Source organism: Lepisma saccharinum, chromosome 10 (assembly GCF_977018435.1).
Source record: "Lepisma saccharinum chromosome 10, izLepSacc3.1, whole genome shotgun sequence".
NCBI lineage: Eukaryota > Metazoa > Arthropoda > Insecta > Zygentoma > Lepismatidae > Lepisma > Lepisma saccharinum.
The window spans coordinates 44901974-44916790 of record NC_139238.1 but is presented as its reverse complement, the minus strand read 5'-3'; the positions used below and the strand labels follow the sequence as shown (position 1 = coordinate 44916790).

The following is a 14817-nucleotide window of genomic DNA, read 5'->3' as shown; positions in this document are numbered from 1 at the left end:
CTAGTTAATAATGCTACATATTATACGCACACACGCACGCACATACTATATTACCATCCACCCATCTCTCTCTCTTTTACGGCAGTACATATTTGTTGCCGGCTCTCCTTGTTTAGTATATGTAGGTTGGCAAAAATTGCTTTATGCACTGTAAGGCAAGCCTCAAGCAAAGTTGCCAGCTCCTTGCTTTAGGCTAGGTTAGACCAAGGGAAAAAAAAGCTGTAGGTAGGCTGTCGGTTGTTTAACTCTTCCCTCTCTCTCTCTTCTCTCTCTTTTTTGTAAAAGGTTATGGCAAAAATACCAGTAGGTTGGCAACCTTGCTTTATGCACTGTAAGGCAAGTCTTAAGTAAGGTTGCCAGCTCCTTGCTTTAGGTTAGGTTAGATCTGGTTAGGTTAGGTTAGGTTAGGTTAGGTTAGGGTGGGTTAGGTTAGGTTAGGTTAGGTTAGGTTAGGGTGGGTGTTGGCAGCTGTCGGTTGTTTAACTCTTCCCCCTCTCTCTCCTCTCTCTTTTTTGTAAAAGGTTATGGCAAAAATACCAGTAGGTTGGCAACCTTGCTTTATGCACTGTAAGGCAAGTCTTAAGTAAGGTTGCCAGCTCCTTGCTTTAGGCTAGGTTAGACCTGGTTAGGTTAGGTTAGGTTAGGTTAGGTTAGGTTAGGGTGGGTTAGGGTGGGTTAGGTTAGGTTAGGTTAGGTTAGGTTAGGTTAGGTTAGGGTGGGTGTTGGCAGCTGTCGGTTGTTTAACTCTTCCCTCTCTCTCTCCTCTCTCTCTCTCTCCTCTCTCTCTCTCCTCTCTCTTTTTTTGTAAAAGGCTATGGCAAAAGTACCAGTAGGTTGGCAACTTTGCTTTATGCACTGTAAAGCAAGCCTCAAGCAAGGTTGCCAGCTTCTTGCTTTATGCACTGTAACGCAAGCCTCAAGCAAGGTTGCCAGCTCCTTGTTTTAGGCTAGGTTAGACCCAAAAAAAAAACCTTAGTGATTTTTTCGAGTAAAATATTGGCAACACTGCCAGAAAATAAGGCTCATGCCTTACAAGAGCAAACCATTAAGGTGAGCCTCAAGCAAGGAGCTGGCAATCTTGCTTGAGGCTAGGTTAGACCCAAAAAAAAACCTTTTTGATTTTTTCGAGTAAGCAGCTGGCAACACTGCCAGAAAATGGGGCTCATGCCTTACAAGAGAAATCCATTAAGGCGAGCCCCACCGAGCCCCATTTTCGGTTGCAGAACTGTCTTTTTACCCCTACTCACTTTGTTTTAAAGATTTGTAAAAAAAAAAAAAAAAGCCATGTGTTTTAAACTTTTCAAACAAGTTGTTCTCGAACACATTCAACACTATGAGGCGCTCTCCTGAATGCAGAGTTCCCCTAGACTTGCGAGCTGACATGTGTACTACGGAACTGCTGGACCGGGAATGAGCCCCCTCCCGTGGATGCCCCTTCCCTCCGCGCGTTCATTGGACGAGGCGCACACCCTTCCACATGCGCACAGAACGCGTTCGCGTTCTCTTACTCTAGAGAATCCGGGAAAGGAATATAAGTGCTGATGCATCCAAGATTTTAAAATCAAATCAAAACTAACTATTTTGTGAAAAGTCTATTGAAATTAACTAATGGATTAAGTTTGTAGTCCTTTATAGGGAATTAATGTTACTATCATGTAATCAAGACCTCTGTAGAAACTTTCATCCTCGTTACTGTGATTACCCGACTGCCTGATTAAAGATTTCTATTGTCCTAGGCTGAAGCTTTCATCATGCATCTCTTACAATATTATGCTATTTATTTAACTTGATAATCTATGAGGTGTAGACCAAAAGTAAGCTTCATGGTCCCATTAGTGGAAGGAATGTCCATTTTGTTGAAAAATGGCATTATGGATAAAAAAGTCCATGTCCTGCATTTTTGCTTAGTATTACTAGTACTACATTTGTGCAAAGTTTCAATGTTTCTTGCAATTACTTCCCAGGTAATGCTGTTTTTGAGCTTTATATCCTTACCTAATAGAGGAAGGAAGATAAATATATTTATTTTTGTCAAAATTTGTTTAGGCCTACCCGATGGCATTGTGGTAACGTCATCACTTTGTAATCAAGGGGTCCCTGGTTGGTACCCAGTGGAGGCACATGGCACAGTGGTTCCCACTTTAAACTGTAGATCCAGTGTCCCAATTAGCCTTTCTGTACATGAAGTGCACTTAAAACCCAACAGGTGAGAGCATTTTCAACACATGGTGTAAGAAAATATTTAAGTGGTTAAACCAGATCAGGAAAATAAGTTTGTGGAAATGTTTCAGATAGAAAGTATAGATGAGAAGATAAATCTACAAATGAGAGTTAATAGAGGATTGTCATTAAAAATTCCATCCAAATCTCAACTTCCTGATTTCTTAATGATTTCTTGAATATCGGGATCCTGAAGTCAGGAAATTCTGAATGGCTGTAAATTTTAAAATGCTTCATACTCGAAGTTTTCTTCACTAAAAGTATTGTAAATTTCTTGGAAATGGCGATTTTCAGTCCAGAAACACAAAAGGAATCACTTCAGGGAGAAAGGTGTGTAAAATTCTAGATTGAAAAAATTGTTTGTATTGACCCTATATCGACATTTTCGAATCCCACACACATAGTTAGAATTTCAGATTTAGGGTGTTTACTACACAAGAATCCAATATCTTTTAAAGTACTTGATTTATTTCTCAGGATTACAGTATCACTAATATGTCATTTTCTATAATTTCTCTCCTCCTCCTCTTTATCTTTATCCATTTTCTCTTTAATGCATTAAATTTCTTGCCTAGATCTTCAAATTTCTTAACACCATATCCTTTTGTTTCTTCCTTTGGCTATCATTTTAATAGATCTTATCAATCAAAGTTTGTTTAAAGTCTACTATATGCTGAGAGAGGTCATTCAGGATTGAAGCTACAGTTTAAAGTACGTAAGGTGTCCTCACAGTGAATCAAACCTGGGACCCCATGATTACAAGGTGACAGTGTTACCAGATGCCTTCAGGGAGGTCCTTATTTCTTTGTTAACTATTTTGTTTTGATTTTGTGTCCCGTTCAGATATTTGTTCAGCCTACTTTGCCTATATTGGACAGACCACAATATGAAAACAATGGTAATATCATCATATGATGTTTTTCAGAATCAATGATGTAGTGTACTGTTTACTATTAAGGTAGCTTGGTTTGAAAATGTGTGTGCATGCTTTCTCATTATTTCAGGCTTGTCCATCAAATGGAGAATCCAAACTTTTGCAAATTAAGGAATGTGAAGAGGACAGCCCTGTATGATGATAATTATTTCTACTTTATTCACCCGGCTACTTGTCCTAAATCATGCAACCCCTGTGTAGGAACTGATTTAAAAACCAGTTACAATCCCTCGTCTTATCACACAAAGGGTACACCCAGGAAAAAGAAATCAGAAATTTCCCTGTCTATTTTTATAACGGAATGCAATTCATCCCACACTTCAGTTCCAGTGATAGAGGAATTGTATGATATTGAGGGCAGGTCAACATCTAGAAGAGCATTAGATCATTCCGGAAAGGTAGGTTTCCTATAAGATTAAATGTTCAACAGAATAATCAGTATTGAGTTATTTCTAGTGCAGTAACCAGTGGCGTAGTGGCTGCCCCCGCAACCCCTGCAATGCAGGGGTGTCCCGAGATGTAGGGAACCTGCAATGTTCTCCTGAAATTTTATACAATCTCAGAAATTCCATAGATAGTGTCGAACAAATAAAATAATTACGAAACAGAAATCTGGTTCCTAGTAGCATGATATGACGACATCTGCAATAATATGCAGTGTTATGATTTTGTGATCTGCAGTGTTTGAAGTGAAAATTCCTAGCTGCGAATATCCTTGTTCAAGTTTGAGGATAGAGGGAAGAATCCTTGTATGGATCAACTTGAAGACTATGTAATAGTTGGAGCAGGATGCTTACGCAAATTCGAGCATTGCTGATATAATAAAGAACGGTTCTTGTTTCATGAAAAAGTCTTTACAAAATATATGATCAATGGTCTATCAAAAAGAATGGCAGCATTAAAATAATTAATAATAATAATAATAATAATAATAATAATAATAATAATGAGGTCCACTAACACCAAAATTAAACACTCTGACCATGTGGCAACAACGTTTTGGAAGCTCCAGACCTTCCAATCATCATTTCATTGAGTAACAATTTATTTAGTGAATAGAGTCCCATCGCTGCTTTATTATCTCTCTCTCAAGACTGGAGTCTGCTGCTATTACTTCCTAGCAGATTGCAATTGACCTTGTGATGTTAAGTCACTGCCGATAGTATAAAGGTCCAGTTCAACCCCCATAACTGAAGTGATAAGTTTGCTTGAGTATATTACTCACTATTAGAAGGCTAATGTGAACGACTCTTACGTTGAACCTTTGGATGGCTTTTGGGGTTGAAGGAGCATCCACCTCAGAGTCCAAAAGAGGAGTGTTTCCTATCCTTTAACAGTTCCCTCAAAACATTATTTCTTTTAATATCTGTGTATTATATGTAACCTTATTAAAAATGTTTGAAGCAAAAAATACAAAGGATCACGAATAAAATATTTGGCAGTGTGAAGCCACTCCATCCTCCAAAAAAGATTCCTGGCTGTGCAGCTGCGTTGAAGTAAGAGAAAATATTCCCAGATTCTTCTTCCAGTTATATATCAGAGATTCAGACCATCCTGATTTAGTTTCAAGAAGGTACTACACTGATATACATTATAAGTCGATAACAAAAAATGAGAAGTCAGAGTATTTGGCGTAAAAGTTAATTTATTATACAACTGACGGGGAGGGGGGGACTAGCTAACTATTGTATGCCCGTCCCACTCTTGCATCATAATTTTTTTGTCACTAAGGGGTCCCCAATATTCTACTTGCAAGGGGGCCTCAGAGAACTGCGCTACTCCACTGGCAGTAGCAGTTACTTTTTCTGGTAACAGTAACAGAAACCAGGAGTTCATCCAGAATTTGAATCTGGAGCCTATAAGTTCGTATTTAGTGGTGTGAAATGATAAATTTAGAGCCAAAATGATCAAAATTTGGACTTTTGTGAAAAAATTTAGGAGGGTGGTGAGGAAATATTAGGGATTGTTGGGCGAGGGGTGATTGAAACTAGTTACTTTCACTGATAATGAGTCATGAAATAAATAGTTACTTTTCTGTACAATGGAAGAATTACATGTAAGTACAGTAATCACCTCTATAATTAATTTTATACCTATAATAGGGTGCACCATTTTTCTATTTTTTCAAAATTAAAAAAATACAATGTGCAAAAGTTGCCTTGTTGATCCTAAATGTCAACAGAATAGAAATCAGGAATGTTATTCAATTTCTCACAGGCTTGAAGTTTTCTTTTAACTTATGTGATTGAAATTGTACCTGACTGATTTATATGTAATTAAATTCATGGGGAAATATAAATAAATTAGCTTTGTGATGATCTACCTAATAGAATGAACCAGCGAAAATTGATGTCTGGAAGGATAAGAGGAGCTGATGTCAAGAACCTCCGTCCAGATTGTCCATTGTTTGTTACTGCTGGAGCGAAGGGTTGTCACCAAAGTGCTTGACAGGGTTGTGCTAAAAGTTGTACTTTATTGTAGTCCTGCCTATAGTCTTGACACCAAGGATTCAGGATTCAGCCGTGTTTGTGTTGAGAATGGTTCTGGATATGTATGTTTGTGTGTTTGTTCTAGCTATGATTATGACTAAATTATATGGTTGCACTGCACAAAAAGCTACACAAGTATGAGCTACAAATCTCTCTTCAGAAATCCTTGTCTTCAATACTAGAAAAAGGAAAGCTAGTTAAACATTACAATCTAGATGAATATGTCAAATGTTTAGTATTTTAAATAAATCTGGCAGTAGCATGTATGTCCGGAAGTTGGGGCAAAGGGGAAAAAAAAATGTCCATCTAAAGTGTACATATTTCACACATAATTTCATTTCAGTCACAGTAATTTATGTAAATTATTATAAGAGTGTTGAAGGAACATGATAATTTCAGCCTGAAGCATGTTTATTGGATGGGGCATCACCATTATGGGGAAAAATATGACTCCTTTGCTCCACCCTGGAAAAAAATTACATTGCTTGCCCCTACCTGGAAAAAATCTTGCAGACGTCCATGGGCAGTAGTAATTTCACTTTAGAACATTCAGAAAAACACTGCACGATATCTTAGAAAGGTTGATAAACATAACACAATTTTTGAATTCTCATAACTTGGCATTCTATGGACATAGAGAAACATGATCCACAGTAGGAACAGAAAATTCAGGAGATTTTCTAAATTGGGTGAAATTGCTTTTAAAATATGATCCAGTAATACAAGAGCATTTCAGACGTATACAACAAAATTCAATTCAAAATTATTATCTAAATCCTGAAATTCAAAATGAACTGATACAATTAAGGAGCAACAAAGTTAAAATGCCTATAATAAAAAAAATCGAATTAGCTAAGAACTTTTGTTATATTAGTTGAATGTACCAAAGATTCCACACATATTGAGCAAATGACTATCATTCTAACATTTGTTGATATTGATACCTGTTCAGTGTCGGATCTTCAAATCTTGGGCCCCCCCACAAAATATTACCAAACGCCTTCTCTACCTACCTTCACACACACACACACACATTATATATATATATATATATATATATATATATATATATAATGTCTGTGTGTGTAATTCTTGATCTCATGTTGACAAACTCACTTACGAGGGCCTACAGGGTGATTCAAAAGTCCATTAACACCCCCTATAAAAAGTAAAGGAGTTAGGCATGGTACAATTGATAGAAACAGGTTAGGCTTAGGGGGAACCACATTGGTCAGTGGCGATGCTACATAAAGGGCAACTAGGGCACTGCCCCACAACAATTTTAACATAAAAAGTTCATCTGAAGAGACGATCGGTATATACGCGTAACTAATTTTTTTTGTTTTTTCCCTCAACCCCTACGTTGCTGCAACCAGACTTACAGGTTATGCACCCTGTGTGAGGTTAATATATTTCTCCGTCCTGTTGGAGAGAGTCCAATCTCAGCTCTGCCCGGAGACGTAACGTCACTGACTGATCCAAACATTTACAGCATAGGCAAGGGACCGAAAGGATGGCCCCCTCACAATGGAAAAGCGCAATATTCGTAGTCGTCTCTGGGCAGTGAACGAGGTGCCCTGCCCATTCATGTTTGCCTCGTTCATCGTTCAGTGTTTCCAACGCTTGGCAGGCAGTTTATTCGTTCTTCCAGCCTGCAGCAATAAGATAGAAAAAAAATCCCTCGAATGCTTTTCTTCGCACTTGTTCCGGCGACCTGAAAAGTTGACAACACTTTTTATTGCACAAACTAGTCCCTAGCATTTTCAAAAAGATCCTCCTTTCTTCCCATTGTAATACGGATTTGGATTTGAGTTAGTGTGTGAGTTTGCGTTACATTCCGTCTGTGTGTATTGGTCGCTTATGAAATAATTAGTTTTTCGCGAGTTTATAGTTACTGTACGTGTTTATTTATTTGTGTAATTGTGTCTGTGTTCCAGCAACTTGACATGCAGAATATCTTCGTAAGTATAAACGAACTTTTTGGGAGTACATGGCCAATGTAAAGTGTTGTAACTGAACTTAACGCTGCATCATCTTCCTAGTTAGTCATTGATATTAGTGGATACTTGGTGAATATGACATTGAATCATGTAGAAACTTTAATATCTACGCCTTTCAATTCATTGACAATGGAAGAGAAACTACAGTGTAACATTTTCCTAATAATTCCAGTATCTACCTAAAGTTTAGTTACTGCAAGCGTATAGGGTTCCGACGTCAATATTCGAGTTTTTTTATATTCATGTAATCTGTTCCATATGTTGCTGATTTTTCGTATTCCTACGTAGTGAGTATTTAATGCTCTTTGGAGAGATATCTTGATCAGAATGTTAATTTTATTCCAAAGTGTTCGAACAATTTACTTACTCCATATCAAGGAACTCCCCTCAAAAAACTTAAAGAGGAATATAGAGGTTAACTGTCCCCCCCTCCTCCCCACCCAAAAGAAAAATGTGCCCTGCCTGACGTTGGTGTGTTCCAAGTGGATGTCCACCATATTATTGGCCGCCATATTGAATTCAACTCAATTTTTTTTAAAAAAATGGGAAGGGGGTGATGTACATAGGTGCCGAGTTGTTAAGAGATTGGGGGGGGGGGGGGTAAAGCTAAGTAAAGCATAAATACTGATTTCTTTCTGTTTGCAGGAAGAGGGGCAATTTTTTTTTGCCTTAAGGTGGAACCTAATACACTTGAATTAAAATTTGAAAAATAGTAATTGCAATAACTGTATTTGACAATAAAAAATATATATCAGGGTACATCGAACTTTATTAGCTGGACAAAAAATTTACTGCACTACTGTGATTATGTAATTATACAACATAATACTTTACATGTAACTTTTGACTGAGAATTTTTTATCATATTCTGTTTATAATACTTATTCTTACAATCCTTTATAGGAGTTTAATATATTCATACATATTTACATAAAAAAGGAAGGCCCAAGATAAAATTTTCATCTGGGCGAGCGATTTTTGACATTTCCGAAGGGAAACAAAGGAGCCTATTTTGCAATGGACTGGCTCATTCAAGAGCATGAAGACTGCAGTATTACCATGATTCTTCCTCTATTCTCTCACATATTCATTCATAATATGCCATGCATTATCCTTAATTCATTGTCTGTTTGAAAAATATAGTAAACACACAAGCACAAGAAACACCCTCAAACTGAGTGATAGTCCCACATTATTGATTCTGTCCATTTCAGAGCAGAATCCTGCATAATTCTCCAACTGTTGTGTGTGAAATTTCTGTGTGCAAAAGTTATATAATATGTTGGAAGATATACATTGGCCCCTTATAAGGGGGTGAAATGAGAACTGGATGGACCCAGGCCCCTCCCTCCTGGTTTCGACACTGGTGGTGATATGATATACATATGTGACACTATTTTCTCATGAAACTAGCCTGATTTGATCTAAGGTCAGAATTTTTCTGTCTCTGTCCCCGCAAAAAGCTGATCCAGGGTCCACCCAGCATCAAATCAAATGGTACCCATTAGGGGGGGGGGGTTGATCAGCATAGTGCTGATCACATCACCTTCAAGATGTCTGGTATAGAAAATATGTGGGGCCCTGCCCCCACATATCCTAAATGTGCCTAAATGGTACGGTGCTACATGCACAGGGAACTTGAACTTTACCTGTGATATTGTACTCGTTTCTGTACCTCTGAGTAACTGCGTTTATTTTTTATATGCGCATATACGAACCCTCTACTATGTCAATGGCTGAAGGCCCCCCCTTAAAGGCTTACTTGTCTCCGCCCCCCCCCCCCCCCTGCACTGCAGGGTTTTGCAGGTTATAGATCCGGCACTGTGCCTGTTCTATCAAAGAGCAAAAGAGCATTTCATCAGTTTTCTTTTTGTGTAAGAAACGAATGGTGCTGTACTAAAAGAGACCATTTTGAAAGAAGTAGAACATTTGGGCTGTAAGAATGGGGCAAATATGGTTGTTGTAAATTCAGGCATCAGAATGCAATACCAACATTGAACACAATAGTATTTTTCACACCCTTGTGGTTGTTATAATTGGATTTGTGTGTGTGTGTGTGTGTGTGTGTGTGTGTGTGACATGACTGTATTTAGAGGGGGGTTTATAGGGTTCAAACCCCTCTCCCGAAACTTCTGACATGTTGGATTAATGGAAGTTCAGAAAAAAAATCTGTAACTCAGATAATGTTGAAAGGATCGAGCTAGAATTTTCATATATTTGGAATTCTGAAACTTGAGTGAAACAGTATTTATTCTCCGAATTGTAGCCCACCAGCGACCCCTCCATTTTCACTTCTGCTGCTGTCCTCCTTCCAGTGTTGTTCCTGCCTCACAAGGAATATAGACTGAGAATTCCCTTATGATTGTCCCAATATTCCCTTTAATTCCCTGTCCGAAAAAGTCGAAAATCCCCCTTGATAGGAGTTCAAACTTAGCATCTCCAGTTTGTTAGTGCATTACTTTTGCGATTGAGGTTACAATCCATGCACCAGGCTGTTTTTAAAAAGTGTAACTGGTTCCATACTTTTCAAAATTTCAAAAATTTAGTTTTAAGGTCAAGCAACAAAAACTTTATGACTAAAATTTCCATCTAACTTTTAAAGCTTTTTCTTGAAGTTATCTAAAATTTAATAAAAAGGTATAACAATTGTGCATTTCAGTACACACTGTATGAAACGTAAAAAAAAAAAAAAAAGTGTGCTGGATATTCACTCATCTGCTGGATTGAGTAAGACCCCTCATGGATATAATAATAATAATAATTATTATTATTATTATTATTATTATTATATTATGGAATAGAATTGTTTTATTATTATGAAGTTTTAATTATTTTTGTATAATTATTGTTGATATTTCTATTATTCAAATTTCTGGCGATGCCCATGGGAACAATTATGAATGAACCCCTCCCCCCGAAAATTTTTCCTGCCTACGGCCATGGTGTGTGATGCTGCCAAGACAAGTAGTTTCTTTGGCTTACTTCCAGTGGCAACTTGTGTCTTTTTCGGAGTGTAGGAATAAGTTATGGTCAACCGAGGAAGGTTTGAAAAATGCATTCAATTACATTCACATGTATTGCTTGTTCAGTAATTGATACTTCTGGGTTGTAATGATATCATTGAAAGTAAATTGGATCATTACAAAATCAGAAGTGTCCGTTACTGTACTATCCTTTGCATTTAGAATGTTAGCTCCAGGCCCATGCTCAAGGTTTGGGCAAGGGGCCCTTGCTCTTCACATTGAATTATGAAATATTTAAATGTAAACATGTAAAAACCAACGAAAAAAAACATTGACGATATTTCAGATTTTGCAAGAATTTCGATTTTCTTCCCCCTCCATGTTGTCCTGTGGATTAACAGTAACAGGGAGCGAAATTCTGGGGTGGGCAAGGGTGATTTCCCACCCACCAACAATCTTGGCTTCAAAAATCCCCCCACCAAAAATTTCCGGAGGGGGAGAGTTTTTGTTATAACAAACAAAACATAAATAATTACTTTTAATTTCAAATATACTTTACTAAGAATGTTATCGAAAACACACACACAAATTAGTGTGGTTGTAAATATTGAATGCTTTGTCTCTCAAGAAATCATTTTCATTAACAAATCTACATCAATACACACAATAAAAGTAAAACAAGAATGCAACACAATAATAAGTATGAAATCTAATTGATTTATATTAACATATAATGCACAAACTAAACAAAAACTTACGCATAATAAAACCACTTCAACTATTTTATAATTTATCTTTAACACGTTAGTAAAGGAATTAGTTAGCTGCTTTACACTCTGACATGTATAAAAGTAACAAATTATTTTGCTTCATGTAATTAATTATCATAATAATAATATATTTTAATTTATTTTTACTTTTAATAACATTACAAATATGTATATTGTATAATTTACACATATGTTTGTAGGGAGGGGGTTGTAGATTAAGAACTTTCTCCCCCACCAGTTTTCAATGATTTCGCACCCTGAACAGTAATAAAAACCAAAAACGCAATATGCTGACCAAGGCAGAGTTTATTTTATTATAAAACATAAACTAAACGTTACGTTTCAACCTTCTAGCAAGATCGTAAGAAGACCTTGCTAGAAGGTTGAAACATAATGTTTAGTTTATGTTTTAAAATAAAATAAATTCTGCCTTGTTCAGCATATTGAGTTTTTGTTTAATAATAAAAAGTGCTGCTTAAATTCTGAAATTATGCTAAATGCTTCTAAATTGTGCTAGGATTTATTATTATTAATTTTTTTTGGATAACTGTTATTCTGCATCTATTTTTCCAGAGTTTTCAACTTGTGTTACGTAAATTTTCCCACAAAAGTGTTTACAATGGCACAACAAATGAAATGGGTTAAACATAGAACTTAAAAGGTTTTACATAATTACTTTTTCCTACCATAAAATCTCGTGACGAACTAAATCAGGCAAAATTATGAAAAGAGAGAGAATGGATCGGCATGGTTGTGAAAAGCTTGCCGCTGGGTAGGCATACTCCTTTTCATTTGAAACATGTCCGCTGCTGAAGTAGAAATAAGATTTGGACATAATTTTATTTTTATAACATATTTCTTTCAATTCGATTCCCCTCTCCCAGGGACTGGCGTTTGCAGATGATGCTAGATTTTACTATTATGCTTAAAGCAGGGTGCTAAGTGCCAACAAAGATCAAACTGTGCTTGGTTTAGTACCATTTTGCTAGGGTTGTCATTGCTGATTGAGGAAACTTTGCTAGTTCCTCGGCTCTCGCCAATCTTCTCAACCTCCCTCCCCCCTCCCTTCACTGCCCCTTGCACTTCTCACCCATCTGTCTGTTGGATGACCACCAATGTTCCTCAGCCAGCGGCGGCAAAACCTGCATGTCCATCGTCTTTGGGCTGTGCTAGAGCGAGCAAGAGCAGTCAACTCCTGAAAGTACCTAACCAAGTCAATTGTACATAAATTGCACTCATAATTTTATAAAGAGCATTAAACTCCTAAGAAGTAGAGAACTTGAGAAATCATCCCTGACAAAGCTTCATTTTAACATGGAGATAAAATGATGACTATGTTCACTTAATTTTCAATTTTAGTGCATCTTTTACTTTATGATTCATATTTGGGGACTCACTAGCACAGATAAATGATGGATATACGTGTACTAATAGGCTTTGAGAGTTCGAGTGAATTCTGCTTGTTAGAGCATTTTTCACTCAAGCGGAAGAACTATCATTTCTGTATGCCATCTAGCATTGCCCATGTGAACTATTGAGCGCTCGAGCGAAAAGCCCTCATTACAGTACCCTACAATGCATACTACAGAGCAGTGAGATAGCCAAACATAAACTTTTTAGTTTCTCTTTCCATTATACCAATTTTGGGCACTGGATTCTATTAAACATAAGTAATATATGTTTCAAATTGGAAACATCATTTTGACTAACTCTGTACACGTGTTTCTCTGTAGTAGAACAGAAAGAATTAAACTCTGTAATAATGTGTTATTCTTTCGGTTCTTCAAACAAGACTCATATGTATGTGTTGAAATATTAAGTAAAGGAATGGCTGCAGCTGCATAAACTATGAATCTTGATATTGGGATTCAATCCAAACTGTCTTTGGCTTCATGGATACACTGTGAAATTTAAATACTAATGTCTATTCTTTTTTCCTAGTCACCTACAGTACCTCAGAAAAGAGAATCAATCTCAAGACTAAGAGATTACCATTCAAACTGGAATGATGAAACTTCAAGGGAGTGCTATCTACACAAATCAGTCAACAGGGATGTTTTGCCAGATATCCACAAGAGGGCTCCACTTCCACACTGGACCAGGCCTTCCAGTGCAGGAAATGAACCTTGTATATGTACCAAAGTTTTTGATGAGCTCACATTTGGGTGTAAAGAGGATAGAGAAGTATGTGTAATTAAAAAATAACAGTAAGAAAGATTGTAGACTCTTAGATAAATATATACACAAAAACATTATGATACTGTACAATACATCACAATACAATCACTAAGTAATTTCAGACACTTGTCATAGAGATGCTCAAGCTTTTGTATATGTATTAAAGATTGTTCCCAGCTAACAGTTCAAATAATCTTGAATGATGCCCATCATCTACCTTTTTCCTCTGGAATGTTCTTCACTGACAGAACACAACCTCCAATGAGTACAATATGCTCTGTGCTTTTTAACCTTACAGAAATTGAACAACAGAGCAAGATTCATACTTGGAGGCACCATTGGCAGCCATGTTTCCATTGCTTTCTTGTAACTGGCAGCATCGATGACAAGAAATGGATACAATGCCCTTATGTGTAGTGCGAATGTGTGTCAGTAGCCCATTGATTGCTGATCACATCTTCAGCTGGACCCCATGGTGGAGTGGTTAGCACATCATGCTACGATGTCAAGGGTCCCAGGTTCAAATCCCAGCTTGGGCATTGATGTTTGTGAGTGTCCATTCATCAATTTCATCATGACATCACTCATCCTCATCTTCGCAAATTAACCAAAAGTGGCACAAAAAGCAAAGTAAAATAAAGCAAAACAATGAATCAATCATTGATCACATTTTTAGGCAATTAAATATCACACATTGGGTCATCATGTCAAGTAAGTATCCAATAATGTGTGTGTGTGTGTGTGTGTGTGTGTGTGTGTGTGTGTGTGTGTGTGGGTGTGGGTGGTGTGTTTTAGGACTAGATCAGTTCTTTATGGGTATTAGAGATACTGGCATATCGCTGTCTTAGTTTATAGATATCATTATTATTCATAAGTTTACAGATTCACTATTTCCATGAATGGCTTGGGAATCATTACATGATTCTGCCATTTAATATCAGATTGGTATGAGATCGAAATTTAGGGAGCTTTCAGACCAAAATAACAAGCGACAATTTATGTACTACAAACAACAAGTGACACACAACATGGAAGTTTTACATTGTAGTGGTAAACAACAAGCAACACAGACCCTTTCAATTTGTAAAAAAGCATTTATTGCCCATCATTTTGTTATATCTTGCTTTCATTCATGCCAGTTTGATTGAATCATTTATATTGTTGCCACCAGAGATCAACAAAATCGCATGCAATGATGTAAGAACAAAGCCTCTGTGTGACCTCACAGCCTTTCAGGTGGTGCGTTTTGAATTCTGACACAGG

At 37.0% G+C, this 14817-nt stretch overlaps 1 protein-coding gene across 1 annotated transcript in view; it reads left to right on the top strand.

The window, feature by feature from the left end:
• The window catches only part of LOC145994082 (uncharacterized), a 184427-nt gene that overhangs the window by 72884 nt on the left and 96726 nt on the right, over window positions 1–14817 (top strand). Inside the window, exons 4-5 of the mRNA XM_083130167.1 lie at window positions 3225–3552; window positions 13318–13560. Of these exons, the coding sequence (XP_082986293.1) occupies window positions 3225–3552; window positions 13318–13560 (571 nt within the window). The remainder of the gene's footprint in view (window positions 1–3224; window positions 3553–13317; window positions 13561–14817) is intronic.